The 19,892-nt window shown below is 43.3% G+C and overlaps 1 protein-coding gene across 2 annotated transcripts in view; it reads right to left on the bottom strand.

Annotated features, from left to right (window-relative positions):
- The window catches only part of MTHFD1L (methylenetetrahydrofolate dehydrogenase (NADP+ dependent) 1 like), a 182,015-nt gene that overhangs the window by 38,345 nt on the left and 123,778 nt on the right, over window positions 1–19,892 (bottom strand). For both annotated transcript variants that reach the window (XM_027551844.1, XM_027551845.1), the window contains exons 25-26: window positions 16,667–16,774; window positions 14,394–14,546 (exon numbers count right to left, since the gene is read on the bottom strand). In XM_027551844.1, coding sequence (XP_027407645.1) covers window positions 14,394–14,546; window positions 16,667–16,774 — 261 coding nt within the window. The remainder of the gene's footprint in view (window positions 1–14,393; window positions 14,547–16,666; window positions 16,775–19,892) is intronic.

The raw sequence follows: 19,892 nt of genomic DNA, 5'->3' as shown, positions 1-19,892 counted from the left end.
GAGTGGGGGCAGGCAAATTACATGTACCCCCACAATCCATAGTACACGTAATGGTACAGCTCTGCCTCGAGGGTTAAATGAGCTAATCACCATCTATCTCACTGAAGAATGTGCAAATGTAAATGGAGTTCATGATTTTCGCTGGCTGTCAGCCGGTTGGCCATCCTTAAAAGTGAGCAAATGGCACATTTCTGCAAAGAGTAACAGCAAGCTTTCCATAGGATCAGAAAATCAGCCTCCACCATGAGGACACAGGCTAAATACGGATGTGACAGACCCTGAAAATCAGAGTGCACCCCCTCTACCTGGTCCTTATAGACCCCAGCAAGGTCCTGACCCTTCAGAGTGCTGAGCTGCACTAGATACAACTTTCTTGTCTCTTTGTGAAGCTATTCATATTTCATTAAAATGTCAATGAGGTAAATCAGCTCAAGCTAGTACTGGGTACGGAAATGAAATGAGAAAAGAAGAAATTGAAACCACTAATCTATAAACTGTGGGTTGTTCCTGAATGGCAAGGAAAACAAGGATTCGGTATATTGCTTTTCTCAAAGGTAAGACTATTCTGTGCAGTTTTCATTGAGAAATATATGGGAGGCATACATTTTACTGTATACGTGTGTGTGCGTGCGTGTGTATGTGTTTTGGAAAGTCTAGCTCTTTCTGGCCTTGGAGCACTCGGGGTGGTATCTTTCTTTATATTTTGCTCCCTAATCTTCTGTACATCTGTTTCGGAAGGTGGAGATTTTCAGCAAACAACTTAAGGAGGTTTACTTTTTAAGAAAGTTTAAGGATTAGATAGACAGAAATCAAGATCGTGGAATATATATACCAAACGAACGTTAAGAACCAGTTAGAAAGTAGGTGCATGGTCTAGGCACCCTACAATCATGAGAGCTAAGCTGTGATTTGTTATAGAACTTCCTGACAGCCAAAGCGAAAAGGGGAAGACATTTAGGTCAAGGATGCGCCTCGGAAAAGAGTCAGTAACTCCAAGACATTACTGTCACTTAAGATTGGAAGAGGTTCATTCAATAACTAGCAGCTCCTGTGTGCCAAGTGCTGGGCGTCTGATGGAAAGTCAGGCAGCTGACGGTCAGGGTTACAATCTCCAGTGATGGCAGAAGGTGCATCTACTCTATTATGCTGGCCAAGCAGGTTCCTATGCCTGGCAGAGTAGTCATTTGGCTCATAGGCTTGATAATAATTTTGTGAAATTAAGCAACCAAATCAAGTCTCTACCTAAAGAGATAACCAACCTATCTCAAAGGAAGAGAGAGAAGCCAGTAGAAAAGAATTCTGAACCTCCTTCAAGCACATTAACTAACCAGTGACAGAAACACCAAGATTCACACCAAAAAAAAAAAAAAAAAAAGTGGATAACATTATTCTGGTTTAGAAAGAGATCCAAAACAAGAGTTTCAACCATAAAAGCTATAGAAAAATCTCACCACATCACAATGAAAAGTTTACCTCTTGAGCTTTCTACTCAAACAGCAAAAAAAAAAAAAAAAAAAAAAATTTAGAAAGTTTATCCTAAGTTACTACAATTTTAAAGCTATAATGGGATTAACAGCTATCAAGCAATAATGTTTTGGATACCATCAGCTCACATAATGGGATTAGTTTTAGAATAAATCATTTGAAGCCACTATTTCTAATTGGATAGTTACCAGAATCAAGGCTCACATCCAGTAATGGGTAGGATTAAAAATAAGACCATATAATCAGCAGAAAGATTATATAATATCTCTAATGAGGCAATGTCGGGGTTGAATCCTGGTTCTACTATTTACCGGCTCCATGATCAGGGCAATTCCTTTAATCTTTCTGCCCTTGGTTTCCCTTTGTGTAAACAAGGGCATCAACGTTACCTACCCAGAAGGAGGCTGTGAGCATTAAATTAATTAATATATACGAACTGCTCAGAAGGGCTCTGATGCTACAGCCATTAAACTGATGGCTAATTAAACTAATTCGAGTAAAACTGATTAGTTTTAATTTTTATCATTATAATTTAATAAACATCTCTTTGTTTCTATTTGCTTTTTCTATGCACTTTTACATTGCTGACATTATGCTCTATGAATTTCACTTATTTTTCCCACTAAACAAACAAGTTATTCCTCCAAGTCATTAAACATTATAAACATATAGCTACTGTATACAGAGACAATATATATAGAGAGATTGTATATAGAGACAATCATTCCAGTCCTGAAAGTATCCAGACATTAGTATCTTTAACCCTCCTTTCAATGAATCCTTTTAGCATCACACATTACCTCTAGGGAAAAAGAACAGACTCTTTGCAGGGCAGGTGGGGGGTGCTAGAAAGATGTCAGTCTCTGTGCTCAATAGAGAAGATACTGAAGAAATAAAACCACAATAGGAGATCTGTGAAAACATACTGAACTACTGTAGACAGAGTTTTGGCTTGTTTGTGCTTAATAATACATAGAGAGCAGCGTCTGCATGTTGATAACACAGGAAGGAGAACAGGATGTCAGAGTAAGATGCAGAGTAGCCCGGTGCACTTGAGATGAACTGGACATTCCATCCTTGTTCTCCGCTTGAATGTGTGAGCACAAGGAAGTGCTAAAGAGGGATTTATGGGCATTTTTTTTTGAAGTACCGCAGAAGATTCCCCATCATGGTTTCCATGTTCCATTAACCATTTAACTTTAGGTTAACTATTAACTTCCTGTCCAAAGACAGGAAGAATCACTCTGCAGTTGTCATCCATACACTTAATATCCTTCTTCTTCCTGAAATCTTCCGTTCTTTTCCCAGGGCTGTGGTTGTAGCAATCTTTTGTTTTTTCCCTCTGTAATGTGTTCTACTCCAAAGAAAGATAGCAGGTTCCAATTTATGCCTCAAATGAAATCTAAAAACACTTCAAAGAAGTCAAGTAGATCTGCTTTTGGAATTTTATTGTTAGGTGGTGTCTCTCTGCTCTCTCCCCGCCCAAACTTTCCCATCTTCAAAAGGGAGCACATTCCATTCTTTGTGACAAACTTATCAAAATTAAAATAACAAACTCCAGCTGTCAAAACAGCTTAAAAAAAAAAAAAAGCTGGTTGTGGTTATTGTAAATAATAAAGAAATTACAGCTACCTATGCAATGATTTTTACCCACACAAAAAAATATTTCTTTAAATAAACTGTCTTTAGATGGCATAAAGGACTACAAATGAGCCATTTACTAAATTCATTATTTTATGAACTATGGAGGGAACGCCAACCACATCATGGATCTGGGAGCTGGACAGGCCACATTCGACCCAATGTAGAGACCCAAACTTTTGCCGGAGAGTCTTTGTTATAATTATTTTCAGTCCCAAACAAAAGACTGTCTCTTAATGTGAGCAAATACTCAGGATTTACACATCAGGGAGAACTTTTCACATATCACTGTGATTTTACAGTTTGGATGACAAGTTAACTCTTTGCCACTGGGAAGCAACCTGAACCCCACTGTAAAGTAGACAGAACAAAAATAACAGAAGCTCAGGTTGCTGGTCCCCATGGACTTATAATAACTGTGACAGAGAAGCAAACACGCTGACAATAGACGATGTTAATGTGCTGGAAATATTTGTGCAAATCCGACAAATAATGCGTGGCATCTCAAAATAAGATGAGATTACTTCCTTTATTTTTAGGACCATTCTCTTTAATTGTGTAATGTAGCTTGAAATAACTTTAAAAGCTTTGAGCTACAGCAAATCACAGTCCATTCAGAAATCAAATTATTGAGGCTTAATGACTAAATGGACATAGAAAGAGTATTTCACTATAGGTGACCACATTCAGTACAGAAACAACACATTTGTCCCCTGATACAGCATGGAGCAGTCCAACTCAACACTTCCAGTTTTCCTGGTTACCTAGTACAAGATCCATCCTGAAACAGGGCTTACCAGCCTGGGTGAGGGAAACTGCTGGAAGTTTTCCTTTTCTGCCTCAGTGGCAGTAAAGAATGACCCAGAAATATACACTGCCTGAGCTACTGAAAAAAAATGTCAAGATGTTCAAGATCTAAGTTCTTGTTGAGCAAGGATCTCATAAGCCTTAATACTCACGGACCACTGGAACTCCCTGAGGCCATTTATCACTAACTCAGCTCACAGGGCTGATACAGAGTAAAGAATGTGTTAGTCTATATGAAGCATTAGAAACAGTGTCTGATATGTAGTGAGAACAACTACTATAGTATCAAGTGATACAGCCTGGTGGGATATTTGATCTGTAAGTGCACATCTAAATACGTTCCAAGAAAAATGAATTTAGACCTGGTTTTATAGCCTTGCTGGTCAGTAACTGGTTGGGTCAGAACACTGACCCCTGAAGGCTGGAGTTACACGCAGATAAGAAAGGTGGGCATTTGAGCCCTGTCTTCTCAGCGTCTTTTAAGACGCGCTTTTCCAGACTGGGACTTGAGCGGGATCCTAATTCTGTGAGGTCCCACGGGAAGAGGTCTCCGTAAGGAACCCTATGTCTTCTGCGCGGCTGGCCGGCCCCTATTGCACTGGGTTCCATACTGTATGTATGTAGCAGTATGGTCTGCACTGAACTCCCAACTGTGGACAGATCAGGGGAACCGAAGGCCAGGTCCCTACCCTAGGGAGGTCTGGATTAATAGGAGACACCAGGCAAGGCGGCTTGGTAAAGGGATAGGAGCCCCAGAGGATGCAAGTGCAATAGATCTTAGCTGGGTGGAGCTGGCAGTATGAACACAGTGTTTGGAGATGAGTAGGGGCCACCACTCAGTCCTGGGGGGCAAGTTTTGAAAGTTGAGTAATTAAGTCTTACAAGGAGAAATGCAGGTAAATTTGGGAACTGTATGATGGATTTTGGAAGGTGCAAGGAAGCATGGAAGGTAACTTTTCAAGTCTTCCACTCCCCAGAGCTGATTCTTGGGGTGGGGCTGAGTCTTAAACAAGAGACTGATGTCCACAAAGGATTCAGTAACTTGTATTCCTGGCCCTAGGTTTTCTCCGAGGCAGACTGTGGTACCTTTATTACTAATGGCTTGGGACACATACTTAATGCAGGCACCCCTGGAAATCCTACATAGGGGTGGCAATGTGATGATGAACGTTCATTCTGAGCCTTCCAGGGTCTGCATAAATACCTCCGTTTGATCACATAACCCAACACAAATTATTTATCTAATACCTACTTTATACTTCTTGCGTGATTTAAGAAGATCTGCTTATACTCACTGGTATAAAATGTTTTGAATTTTCAGTGATATCCAGAAAACAGGCTACACCACCAAACTTTTCAAACTGCCTCAGAGGGTGACCTGGCTCTTTAATCGGAAAGCTACTTTGCCAATGCAGGAGACACAAGAGATGCAGGTTTGATTCCTGGGTGGAGAAGATCCCCCGGAGCAGCAAATGGCAACCCACTCCAGTATTCTTGCCTGGAAAATCCCACGGACAGAGGAGCCTGGTGAACTACAGTCGGGCACAATAGGTAACTGAGCACACATTTTGGTCTACATTGATTTCATTTCCCTTGCTTAAACTGCTTAGCTGCTTTGGACTATATGCTTCTTGGTAAAGACTAGCATAACAAAGTAAATGAAAGCAACAAAGAGACACAGAGTAAAGAGAAGTGCCATGAGTCTAGATACTTTATGATGTCTTTCTGACCTGTGTATATGTTGATTGGCAATTTTATGCTCTGAATCCTAACTACTCAATGTGGAAGAAAACAAGTAAGCTATAGACGGAAGTGGAAGAAGAATGGGTCAGTATCTCATCAATTCCTAAGAAAACAAAAGATCTATATGTTGACGGTGGGGTGGCTACCTAAGCATGACAAGCACCTTTTTTTCTAGGTTCGTACAAAGAAAGACAGAGCCTACACGTAGGGTTAATAGCAGTGGGCTAAAAATTTAACCCAATTTTAAAAGGTTAACTCAATAATAGAAATATCTGGTAATGCTATTACTCAGCATGTTTCCCCGGCTCAGGCTGATTTCATTTGAAGTCATTTTATATTTATGCTAAAAATAAATTAGCATCAAACTCAGGGAGACAAGATCCCTGAAACTAATGGACTGGACCTTAGATAACCTTATGTGGTCGAGGGGCAAATATCATTTTCCTGAGTCACGAAGCCTCCTCTGGCTCATCAATCTGAAAAACAGTTTCTGGAAATGGAGAATGCTGCTGGTCACCTTCCTTTGCTGGAAACACGTAGTGAAAAGGCAGGGACATGTTCTCTCCTGATGGGACAGACACACATGTGCCTGTCCTCTGGACACCCGGAAGGGGACAGCTTGCTGCAGCCGCCCTGGGATAAGAGGAAGTGAGTGACATCTGGGCCAGAGGAAGGGCATGTTTGGGAGAAAGCAGGAAATTGTGATGTCAGGATGAGGAAGAGCGGTGGGAGAGACCCAAGCTGGGTGGGAGAGAGGAAACAGACCAGGTCCCCAGGAATGGGGTGAAAGGACACAGCCATACAAAGAAAGTGAGGCCAGGTGGGGAGGGGAGGCTTTGGGCAGTGTGAGGCGGGTCTGGATCACTTCAAGCTAATCAGAAGACTTTAGGTGTCAGGTTCACTGGGGTCAAGGAGCCCTGGAATTAGGAAGGACACGTGCAGAGGCAACCTTCTGAGTGATCTTGTATGATGGGAGCTCTGTAGAACACGACTGCTTACCTATGTCATTGAAAGGCAGCTTGGGGAGTGTGTGTGTGTACTGGGCCATGAGTCTCTGGAAAATGTGGGGAGCAGTGCATTGGGCTGAAACCTACAAGGTCTGAATTTAATTCATGCCTAAGTGAATGGACCAGGTTTATAACCATGCATCCCCAAAGAAGAAAACGTCTCCTCAGTGAGCCGCAGAATAACTTCACTGACCTGAATCCGGTCCAGCGGAAACGAGACATCCAGCACATACTTTTTACAGGAGAGGGAGTAGAACGGAAAACAAAGTGAGCTTAACTGAAATGTGAGAAAGAAAGCGGCAATGACTTGGCTGGGTGGGGCCCCGGCTCACTGTTTCATGGGCCCCCTTTCCTTCCAGACCAGTAACCCTCCACCCAGCGTTTGCTGTGGATGACATCACTGGTTTCGCAAACACGCTCCGGGAGTTTCCTGCTTTCCAGAGACAGGCCGACCGAGGCCGTCAGAGGGGCACCTGGGCAGAGATGAGGCCGGGTCGGGTCACAGAGCGGACACGAAAGCCACACCAGGGCCCTTTACTCGTTCCATAATCCGCTGCGGGTTTTACTGCTGAGTTTTCAGTCCCCTTTCCTTGGACAGATGTCCACTGTCCACGCTCTCAGGGTTACGATCCGGACTGCTCATGGCATGGACACACGTGCCCTGCCCAGGATCACATCCTTTGCTCCAAAGAGAGCACAGGAACCAAAGTGAAGGGTGTAGGAAGGGAGAGGGAAGCTGCCCTGAACGGACCCTGGAACTCTGGCCCATTGCATCCTACAGCCCACCCCAGCCCTCCAGCCAAGGTGCTTTTCTCCCCTCATCAGTCTGTGAGACCAAAGCACTAGCAGCCTCTCTACAGTTTCAAGTGGCCACTCTGTGCTCCAGAAATGCTCTAACTCAGGGTTCCCCAGACCTCAGGCTGTGGACTGATACTGGTCCATGGCCTGTTAGGAACCAGGTTGCAACGCAGGAGGTGAGAGGTGGGCCTCATTTGGATCTGCAGCCACTCCCCGTCTCCCACGTGACTGCCTAAGCTCCGCCCTCTGTCAGGTCAGCAGCAGCCTTAGTTTCTAGAGCTCAGAGGAGCTCGAACTGTACTGTCAACTGTGCATGCAAAGGATTCAGGTTGCACACTCCTTATGAGAATCTAATACCTGATGATCTGATTCCATATTATGGTGAATTGTACAATTATTTCATTATATATCACAATGTAATAATAATAGAAATAAAGCCTGCAATAAATGTAATGTGCTTGAATCATCCTGAAACCACCACCCTGTCATCCGTCAAAAAATTGTCTTCCGTGAAACCAGTCCCTGGTGCCAAAAAGGTTGGGGACCGCTGCTCTAACTGGCACCAAACACCATCTAAACGCTGCAGGAATTCCTAATCCCTTCTGCAGGATGGCTTAAGTCCAAGATTCTGGTCCAGATTCTTGTCCTCAATAGCCAACATGTCCTAATCTTATGTCCTAAGTTTGTCAATAAAGAAGACTTCAAGTTTAAGAAGATTTCCTAGATCTTCAGAAGCCAATCTCATTGCCTCACGTGATATCAAAAGAAAACGGTCCGATACACCAAAAACTAACTTCAAATGGGCATGTGCTAGGAATTCACACTGGGTTGGATACCTCTCCAAGCCAACTGTTCTGACAACACGTCCTTGTGTGAGAAAGCCTCGTAAGATGAAAGGAAGTGGTCAGCCTCTCTCCAACCCATGGCAGGAGCGAGGAAACAAAAAGGACAAAACGATCTTGCATTTCCTTAGCCGAATTTGGGGCCAGGAAACATCAGTCAACAGACAACACTCAGGAGTGGATTTCTTGGAACATTCCAGCTCTTTGGGCCTCTCTTTGGTGTCCCAAAGAGTCCAGGTGTTAAAACACTACGAGGCAGCCAGGAAGGACAAGATGACTCTACCCACTTAAGTCTACCTGCCATACACGTATTCTGACTCCTGTGCAACTAACTGGCCCTCACAAAACATTTTCTCAAATCCTTTCAGTTTATCATTTCTCTATTTATTGTATTTTCATGTTATGAAAGTGACAAATGCTTGTGCAGTAATCCGAAGTAAGCAGAAATGTAAAGAAAAGCAGCTGCTCATAATGTCAGCCCCATGTTGACATTTTGGTGTCTTTCTAATCTCTTCTATATGGAATGTAATTTACATCCCAATAATATAATTTCATAAACTTTGCTTACATATTAATGTTTTTATGCCATGACATTTATGTCAAATGATTAAACAACCCTGAAAAATTATTATAAAAACTTAAAAACCATATCAAAGCAATGGGACCACCAGACAAAGACCACCTACTAAACTCTGGGGGGACGGGGTGGGAAGGGTGTGCATGAGATTGTTTTAGAGAAGTTTTATGAGCTACCAAGGTTTATTGAACACTATAAACCATAAGCTTTGAAAGAATTTTTGGAAACATAAGAGGCTAATCTGTACAATAGAGTGTTGGAAAATATGCTCTTCTCTCTCCACACCAAAGATCTGTATTGCTAAATTATTTCTTATAAGGAGATGTACTAACTGGTGACTGTGTTGGTCTAGGATATATACGTTTTTGTAGCTTTCCATAATACGATGGAGGAACTTTCCTGGTGGTCCAGTGATTAAGAATCTGCCTTCCAATGCAGAGGCCACGAGGTTGATCCCTGGTCAGAGAACTAAGATTCTCCATGCCGTGGGGCAACTGAGTCACAACTAGAGAGCCTGAACATCACAATGAGAAGCTCCTGCATGCCATGACTAAGACCCAGCACAGCCAGATAAATAAAATTATTTTTAAAATATGATGGAAAGAATATATAAGGATAATGTCATTAAAGAGACGCAAGGATACACATGGAGCTTAGCAGGAATGAAGATATTTCAGGGAGGAAAATTTACTTACAGAGAGATGGAAAACTCACCCAGAGCACGCAAGGATGGGGCAAAAAGTCTTAGATGACCTTAGCTGAGGAACTCTTGAACTACTAGGTGCTCCTATAAAGTGAAATGTACTAATAAAGTGGCTACACATACTGGAGATCATTAATTGGTGATCAACTCCAACTAAAGCAGTAACTAAATAAAATATGATGAAATCATTCAGTGGCAGAAAACTCTGGCTTGTAAATAAGGGTGAAGAGTGAAAGTAAATACTTAGAAAACTAAATCTGGGGGTAAAAAACTGAACTCTCTAGCATTTCACCCTGTGATGTCCCAGAGTCAGAACACTGAAGATACTTATTGTTTGGAGAGGGAGGTGCTTGTGTGGGGATTCTCCACTTTTAGACCTACTAGATAGCCAGGGGGACATGCCTTCCTTAAGGACACACCGAAGGGATTTCTCTTTGTTATAAAGCCCACAGCATTCTGCACCTGTGTGATTTTACTTACTAGTGTCCAACATAAGGACGCATGGAAGAGGACTGGAGCATGTTCATCTCCATGTGATTTACAAGTATGAATGAATGAATGCACAATGCAGAAAAACTGAGGATCTTTCCGACTGAGGGTTTTCCTGGAAAGGAGAGTTGGACGCCTGTTTCAAAGGCACTCAAATAAGCACGTGTAGAGTGATCATGGGTCAGGGTGATTAATTACACCAGAATTTTCCCACCTGCAGGAGCCAGTCCCCTCAGTGTCCTCAACTCCCTCCCCCCCCCCAGTCATCTCAGCAGGAAATTACTACACTATGTCTCCCACATGGATGATGACTATTAGAAGCATTCTTGCAGACTGTGGCAGGGCCCAGGACTGGGTCAAGTAAAAGTAAATACCTGTCCTTATTAGGCGATCCTGGCCTCCTGCGGTGCATTTGCCCTGGACACAGCAGCTTCTGGCTCGGTCATAGAAAGCACACCTCAGGCCACCGCCTCCATGCGATACTTCCTGACCTTCAGGAACTTCTTTCCTCATGAACCACTTCCTTCCTCGCTCCTCATGATTGTTTTGGAGGATTTTACCCCAGGGGCCCATGCTCACTGCTCTGCCCCGGGTGGAGGCAGGGGGACCTCCTCAGGGAACCCAGCCAGCCTGAGGTCACTCTCAAGGACTGGTCACACCTTCATCTTCTAACTGGTCAAGCATCAAGCAGGTGCAGAGGAACAGAGGGATGGACTAGTGGTCACCCACCCACGCAAGCTGACGGAACTGACTTTCCAGAAATGACCTTACAAGGCTGTGGTTGTGGGGGTATGAGTTGAGGTGCGAAGAGATTCATAGCATCTATTTGCTTAGTGACTCCAAAGATTTAAAATTATGATCCGTATTTAATGACTATTAAATACTCAGAAACGAGTGAAGGTGTCATCTTCTGAGTCACAATTTTTACAACAAACCATTTTCTTTGTTAATTTCACGTCTCTCTACTAGGGGCAGGAAGCTGCCTGAGGTGGAGAAGAATGCTTTATTTTGGGGCTTCCCATAACAGGGACCACAGAGTCATGTGCACACTTTCTGAATGAATGAACGAAACTGTTGGCAGAACTACTATGGAATCCCAGATCTGTGCAGCAGAAGACAGGACAGGTCATGGACTTGGCTAATTTTCTCCTTGGTGGTACCCACTGTTCCATGCTCTTTGGGACCCTCATGGCCCCGGCTCCCTGGTCTAAGCCTGGACCATCCAGAGGTGCTCTTCTCCTAAGCAAAGGCCTTCACTGACTGAAGCTCAGATGATCTCTGACTCTAAGTGGCTGCTATCACTGAGGCCATTTTAAGGAATGCAAAGCAAGCTCTTCTGGTGGTTATGTTAAGTGAAGTATGATCAAAGAAAGTGAAGTCACTCAGTCGTGTCTGACTCTTTGCGACCTCATGGACTGTAGCCTACCACGCTCCTCCATCTGTGGGATTTTCCAGGCAAGAATACTGGAGTGGGTTGCCACTGCCTTCTCCAGGAGATCTTCCTGACCCAGTGATTGAACCCAGGTCTACGGCATTGCAGGCAGACGCTTTACCGTCTGAGCCACCAGGGAAGTCGCAGTATGATTAAATTATACCCAATCAAATTCACCCTTAAAAAACATGGCGCTTTATGAGTTTTGACACATGTACACGTGTAGTGGAACCACAATTGAAGTACAGAATATTTCTATCACCCACTAAAAAGTCCTTGGTGTCCTTCTGCAGTCTGTCCCCTCTTCCTCTCTCCCCCTGGACCACGGATCTGATTACTTTTTACCTTCAGCTGAGCCTTTTCCAAGATACCATTGGGAACCTGTTTTCCTTGACCCCTTCTCCCTCTGCCAGTCCTGGTGTTACCCCTCCTTCAGTGAGAGACTCCATGACCAGCTCCTGTGTACCCCCTGGTCTCCCTGCGCCCCGGGGTCTTCCCAGATTCCCGGGGGCTCCTCCTATCCAGTCGGCTCCATGAACTTGGATGTTTTTCGAGTACCATCCTCTCCCTCTTCTCATTTCTCTCGTGCTGGTCTTTGCTTCTCCCCAGTATCCACCCTCATGTATATTCGTAAAATTCTCAGGGCTTTCTTCCTGCCTGTTCCTTTCTCCTGGTTGTTGTGTCTGTGTTTCCAATGGGTTCACAGATCATGCTATATTGATCCTATGAGCCCTTCCAGCTCTCTGTCTCCGGGCCAGATGCATTTCTGGCCCTGTCAACCTGACTTCTTGACTGTTCCTTCCACACCCAACAGCACCACCATCCGTGGTCAGGCTGGAAGTGACCCGACCCCCAAGCCCACGTGCAGGGGGCCACCTTCACAATATGTCTGGAATTCACTGCTCCTCTTCTGTGGCTGCTGAGCTAACCTGGAGCACCTCTTTACTCGGCCCATGTCTCCCTCGGTCTGCTTCTCTTCCCTCTCAACACTCTCCCACTGTTACCAGAGCTATTTTTCTAAAATGTAAATCGGACATTTTCCTTTTCCGTATTATAAGAATAAAAACCAGGGGAATTTCCTGGCAGTCCAGTGGCTAGGAACTGGCGCGTTCATGGCCAGGGACCCCAGGGTTCAATTCCAGGTTGGGGAACTAAGATCCTGAAAACCAAGCAGCATAGCCAAATAAATAAATACATAAATATAACAAAGAAAGAAAGAAAAAGAATAAAAACCAGGTGCAAAACCCATCTTACTGCAGCTCTCATTGTGCATGAGATAAAATCCAAGGTCTTTCAGATGGCAGTTCAGATCCTTAACAGCTTGAATCGATCTTGCTACTCTAATCCCATTTCTTAATCTCTCAACCCCTGTCCAACTCCAGGCATACTGGATTAACCCACGAAGGCTACCATGTAACTCTGTGCCTTTGACTCAAAATTCACTGTTTCCACAGTTGTTGGAGGTTGATTCTCTTTTTCTCCCTCACAGGCCCTGCCTGCAACCAGTAGAAACAGCTGTTGTCTCTCCTATGTCCAGAGAGCATTAAGATGTTAACACCAAGTCTGAAGCTCCTATACTTAAGCCACCAGATGTGAAGGGCCGATTCACTGGAAGAGACCCTGATGCTGGGAAAGACTGAAGGCAGGAGAAGGGGGCGGCAGAGGATGAGATGGTTGGAATGTATGACGGACTCAATGGACATGAGTTCGAGCAAACTCTGGGAGACAGTGAAGGACAGGGAAGCCTGGCATGCTGCAGTCCATGGGGTCACAAAGAGTCAGACACGACTGTGCGACTGAACATCATCATCATCATCACACTTTCTCCACACCTCTGTGCTGTTCAACCCTATGCATCTCACATTTACTCCGTGTAGTATCTCTGTGCCTCACAGGCATTAAGAATTCAAGAAACACTTATTGAAAACATGTTGCCCAATATCAGATGAAACATGCAAATATGAAGGCAAGCAACTCTGTCCTCATTACGCATTTTTTACCCATCCATTGCTTAAACAACAGAGACACCTGGCTTATTTTAAAAAATTGTTATGTTTCCTGCTTGGACTTGGATCAGCTTGTAACAACAACAATGACGACAACAGAGACAATTAAGAATTTTTCTGCTCAATCTAATCCAAGAGTATCCCATGATGAGAAAACAAACTTCAGTCACTGACGGTTACCAAGGGAACCCACCACATCACTGAGTAGCTGTAATGAGGCATTTTATGTATTAAGGCCATCATCATGGGTTTTAAGTACTTTGATAAGCTTTCACTTCTGCACTATCTCCCTTCTGTCCAAAGAGAAGCTTTGAAATAACAATAACCATCCCATGGCAACAATGTCTCCCCAGAATAAGGTCAAAACTGGGAACTCATGTGATTCACTCATTTTCTAAGGCAGCCCTGACAAAGAGGTGGAGGGTGAGAGACTGATTTCCCAGCTCTGGGGTGGGGGCTGGTCCTATCTCTTGGACTCGGTGGTGGCCTCCATTTATTCCACTGCAGTGAAGTCTTTTTATTCTGAGCACGACATGAAGACCCAGCTGTCCTGGACTAAGCCACCCCCGCCCCCATCTCAACAGCAGCCTGGATTCTCCCAAGTTATTCTCTTCCGTGTTCTATAAGGGGAGAGTCAATTTTATGACTCAAGGAGTCCTGAACACATGATCTAAAGAAAATAAAAATCCAAACCACAGTGGCAGGTGCGTCCTTCCATTGTGGAAGAGAGTACTTAGGAAAATAGCAAATCCTATTAATTACTTTCCAATATCTGGTCTGCAAGGCGTTCGCAGAGCCTAAGGATTTTAGGAGTCCTAACAACACAGACTGGGGAAGGTTCTGGGAGGACGTTACACACTCACCGTTCCAACCAATGGGTAAATGAATCCGGCGCCTATGCTGGCCCGGACGTCACTAATGGGTAGAATGAAACCCTTGGGTACGCCTTTCTTGTCAGGTTGGTGAGACAGGGAGAGGTGGGTCTTCGCCATGCAGATGGGCAAATTTCCAAATCCCTGTAAGAAAGGCAAGAAAAAGCGTTCCTTGAGCAAAAATGTTCTTTGTACTTGTTTGACCTGCACCCCCCTCCAGAACCCCCACGGCTCAGATCCACACACACAGTAGCGCTTGTTATTGCTCGTTCAGAGCAAGAAGATGGGAGCGCAACTCAGCTACACCTGATCACCACCTGGCAGGCTGAGGCTGTCTATTACTTATTCTGGATAATTCTTATTGCAGAAAGACACTACTACGTGTGTGTTTGAAGGGAGGGTGGCTCCTTGCTGGCAAGGCAGCAGCAGCTGTAGAAACCACTTTCCAAGAATATTAATATCCGGGACTCAGAAAGGTAATCTGGAGAAGGCTCCGTAATGAGGCTTTTAGTCCCACTGTTCACTCGTTCTTGGCGGCTGTCAGCAAGCAAAGGGCCCCTTTGTGTTGCTTTATGAATCACGGCTATTTGATCTGCGATTACATTATATGAACTGAGATGAGGTCACTATTTAAGCCTCTTATTTTTAAGGACCAAAGGCGATGCCTGACCCAGAGTTTTCAAAGGTGAAAGGGCAGGAAGTCACATGTGGGGCCTCACAAAAAGTACAGTGTCCTTGCAGCCTGGTCCCGATTAAGGGTACACAGTGCCTCCTCAGAGACTTGGCTGATCAACTGCAACCACACACTTGACACATAACTTTTAAGGAACATTCTCTGGGTGGACAGACAGAGATAAAAGGAATGAAATCTCCAGAGGTAACCCACACAGAATTTCTTATGATTCAATCTAGGACTATTTGGAAAATTTTATTGAACTATCAACTGAGGGGTGGGGTGGGGCTGTTCTCTATTCTCTTAATAGATGCTGATCAGAAATCTGCTGGGGTTAATCAAGATTGCTCTGCAGAAACAGTGCCCAGAATTTGGGGTTTCAGAGATCAATCAAACATTGAAACAATTTTTGTGAACTGATAAGGGTTTGCCAATTTAAAAGTTTACCAGTTAAGAATATATTTTTAAAAAACCCAGCATGCTATGTACTATCACCCTATTTCTTTGTAAATTTTTAAGCCTCAGAAAAAAGTCAGGAAGGATCTAATATTGGAATTAACAATAGTCCTTAAATAGCATTATTAAAAACTCATGGGGGAAAAAAAATCCTCATGACAATGACCTTATTTTACTCATTTCATTGCACATGAGTCAAAATTTCACTGCAGAACAATGTCAGTGTGTATGGCAAATTTTAGGAATCCTTTTTCTTTTTTTTTAATACAAGTCAAGAGCATTCTAAGCCCTTGGAAAATTCTAAGAAGAAATGAATTGTTGACTATCTTATCAAATCTGGGAGAATACTCTGGTGAGAGTTGGTAGCACAGGACAAAATATTAAATATGCATTAAAAATAGAATTTAAGAGCTGGGGAGATGAAAAAATATATCAATGATACTCCTCATGAAACTCTTTTGCCAGCAAACTCTTGAAGAGCTCTGAGTTCTATTGATCATAGTAAACAGGAGGGGACGTTTGAGGCACAGGGCCCCTTTGGTCAGGGTGGATGAACACACTCTGCGGAGCCTATCTGACATGACCATTATGGGGCTAGACTCACGCTGCTGCATCTTGGTCACCTGCACAGCAGAAGGGAAGGGAGTCTTCACCCATGGTGGACAAGCTCAGCACCAAGCCAAGGAAGCACTTATACAAAAAAGGACACCAAGCACCCCATCTTTACGCACGGCAGTCTTATTTGACTAACCTGGCACTGTGCTAACATTTTTAAGACAGTAAGAGGAAGCACTACAGATCATTTAACTCTGACTCCACAGCTGCACACCCAAGAACACTTTTAGTGTTTCTGGCTGATAAGCAGGGCCTAAAGATCACACACCACAGATAAACGTGGATACAACCTGTATTAGACACATTTATAACCACAAAAGTCAATGATGTGTATGTCAGAGGGTATATCCTCTCAACATAACTACAGTCAATATCCTATCCAAGGATATTAACTTAATTTTTGTAGACCACACAGTAGATTAAGCCAAATTCAGCTGGCGGAACATATGCCAGCTCTCAATTCAGGGTGAATAATTACAAAAGCTTAAGCTGGATTTTTCCCTAAGAGTACAACTTTTACCTGTTCCGTGTAACGATCTATTTTGGATTGTGCTTCTGGAGAGAGTTCAATATCTTTGGCTCCATAGACAGACTGGGCAATGGTTCTTATCTTTTCCACAATTGGAAGCTGGACAAACACAAATGACAACAAAAATGTTAAGTTTCATCTGGTTAAAAAATTAATAGAAAGCCTAGTGAGATTTTCTGTAATTGCTTAAAATTCACTACCAGATTCCCTTCTCATCAACTCCAGTATTTGAAGCAACCTCTTTCTCTTCTTTCACCCTTAATGTACTGAAATCAGAGATTAACTCACAAATAACAAGCATTAGGTGTTAAGTCAGTCCTGCTGCTGCTGCTGCTGCTAAGTCGCTTCAGTCGTGTCCGACTCTGCACGACCGCATAGAAGGCAGCCCACCAGGCTCCCCTGTCCCTGGGATTCTCCAGGCAAGAACATTGGAGTGGGTTAAGCCAGTCCAGAGGCTACTTATCTACTTAAATCACTTTTATCCATTACATCTTTATAAAAAATGTACCATTACTATGTTTTTTGATGGTTTTTATGTCAGAATGAAAGTCTCCTGACTAAACAGTGCTGATGTTTAAGTAGGTCTCAACTTGGGTTATATGGTAGTTAAATGTAATAATACTAAGGAATGAATATGTTTTTTATGAGTAAGAACGGGTTGAGATTTTAATATAAATGCTGGAGTGATTCAACATTTTATTGGAAAACTAGAGGTTGACCCTAGCATCACTTTAGCAATGATGAAACATCAGGAGAAGGGGGGACATCCGAGAAGACTAGGTACGGGCAAATAAGTGTGTGGGGAGGAAACGGAAAGATTTTCCATAATGTTGGATATAGACTGCTGGTAAAATACTAAAAGTGTTCTTAAGAAACAAGAGGGCTTCCCCGGGCGCTCAGTGGTAAAGAATCTGCGTGCCAGTGCAGGAGACACAAGTTCAACTCCTGGCTGAGAAGATTCCACACGCCTCGGAGCAGCTAAGCCTGTGCAGCACAACTACTGAGCCTGTGCTTGAGATCCCGCGAGCCGCAACCACCGAGCCCATGTGTCCTAGAGCCTGTGCTACACGAGAGAAGGCCCGGCAATGAGAAGCCCACGCGCTGCAACTAGAGACAAGTCTGTGCAGCAATGAAGACCCAGCACGGCCAAAAACAGATTTTAAAAAGCTTTTTAAAAAAGAAACAAGGATGATTAATTAGGAAAGGAATGTTCCATAGATGAAGTGATTCTTAATTCAAGCAAAGCGTCTGACAAAACTGCTCCTAATTTTACTGCGGGTAGGAAATACATAGGCATAATGAATGTAGTTGGTGGATTACTGTTTGGTAAAGTGCTGCTGGGCCAAGTGCTGACTGAATGCACACCAGCCAAGGGGAAGAAGCCTCTTGTGGGCTACCTCCAGGACCTTGCTGTACAGTGGCAAATGGTACATCTGCATGAATCACTGTTGATATGCACAGGAGGGAGAGTTACCGAACAGGAGAAAATAAAAGCTTGTTCTACTTTCTCAGTAGGACAGAATCCCGAACTGCTTTAAAATGTGCTTTTCATTACCACAGTTTTTATTACTGTAGAGGTGCTCTGTGGTCTGGAGCTGAAATATTGAATGTTTCTATGAATAAAGAAATTAAGGTGCAAGTCATTATGATCTTTCACTGAAGGACATAAAAGAGGATCTGAATCAAAGGAGAGAAACTTCCTTCATGGATGAGGAGATGCAACACTGAATAGAGGTCGGGTCTCTCAAACAATCTATTAGTTCAATCCAATTCCATTAAAAATCCCAAAAGCACTTGCGTTACTTGGCCAATCAATTTTAAAATTGCTAATGAAGAGTAATGGCATAAATAGGTAAGATAACTTCATAAATAAATAAAACCAAAAGAACGAAGGTACGGGACCTGCCATACCAGGTATCAATCACACTACAAAACGATGCTAATGGATTCCACGTGGTATTGGCACAGGACAAGAAGGTTAATCAAGCTGAGATAAGGAAGAACACAGGAGGACACCTCAGCAGGTGTGGGACAGCATACAGCAGACACGGAACAAAACAGGGCAAAGGCTGACCCTGCAGCTGACGTCTGGCTGGAGAGAAATACAACGAAATTCCTACCTCTCACCAGGCCCCCAGGTAAGTCCAATATGGAACAAAGGCAAAGCCTTCTAAATTAAAACTTTATACACTAAGGGAAAAAATTGGGGAACTTTATGATCCTAAAGGAGGGAAGGATTTCTTCAACAAGGTAACAACAGAATATATCTTAAAGTAAATGACTTATAGATTTGACATCAAAATTTTAAATTTCTTGTATTAAAAAAGACATTGGGAATAAGAACAAAGCATAAAGAACAGTGTAGGGGGAGATACATGCAAATACTTAAAAGACTGGTTACTAGAATGCATAAAACTTCCACAAATTCAGGAAAAGACAGACATATGTAATATTGGTTGACAGAGTAACCAATAACAATATGAAAAATCCCCAATCTCATTAGTATTCAAGGAAAAGCAAATTAAAATGATGAAAAACCAATTCATACCCATGAGATGAATGAAACCGAAAGTCTGTGACTATCAAGTGTAGGGGAGGCTATGGGGAAGATGATCCTTACAGATTTCTTGGTTGGGATGTTAATGGTCTCATCTACCACGAAAGCTTCATTACTGGCCTCTTCACTCTTAATATACCCTCTACAGTAAGTCTAACCTTCCTAGTAACTCTAACCTTCTGCTAAAATTCCCTGAGGCTCACTCTAAGATCTACCTCGAAGACCAACATCTCCAGGAAACATACACTGACCTTCCTCAAGCACACGTGGGTGCTCTCTTCTTTGCCATCTGATGGCTGTGGAACACTCTGACCTGGGTGTCATACAGGACCAGAGATTCAGCAGGGCCTGGCAGCAAATAGCCACCAGCAACGTCCACACTCTCTTGGGGCACTCCGATGGCCCTCAAATGGTAACAGTGCCAGGATCAAGCTCACCCACTCTACTGGATGGCAAAGGGCCTTTTGTTAACCGTGTCATAAGAGAAATGAGAAAAGAAATATTTACCTCTAGATGGGACAAATCTAGAAAGAAATGATAATTATTTTCCAGGAAGGCAGAAGGTAGGGAAAGGATGGAAATGATTAAAGGAAATGGGAAAGCTATAGTAACCAGAGCTGCCTTCCTCGGTCTGAGCTCAGGGTAAGCCTGGGATGGCTC

The sequence above is a fragment of the Bos indicus x Bos taurus genome, chromosome 9 (genome assembly GCF_003369695.1).
Source record: "Bos indicus x Bos taurus breed Angus x Brahman F1 hybrid chromosome 9, Bos_hybrid_MaternalHap_v2.0, whole genome shotgun sequence".
Taxonomy (NCBI): Eukaryota; Metazoa; Chordata; class Mammalia; order Artiodactyla; family Bovidae; genus Bos; species Bos indicus x Bos taurus.
This window is presented reverse-complemented; position numbering and strand designations above follow the sequence as displayed.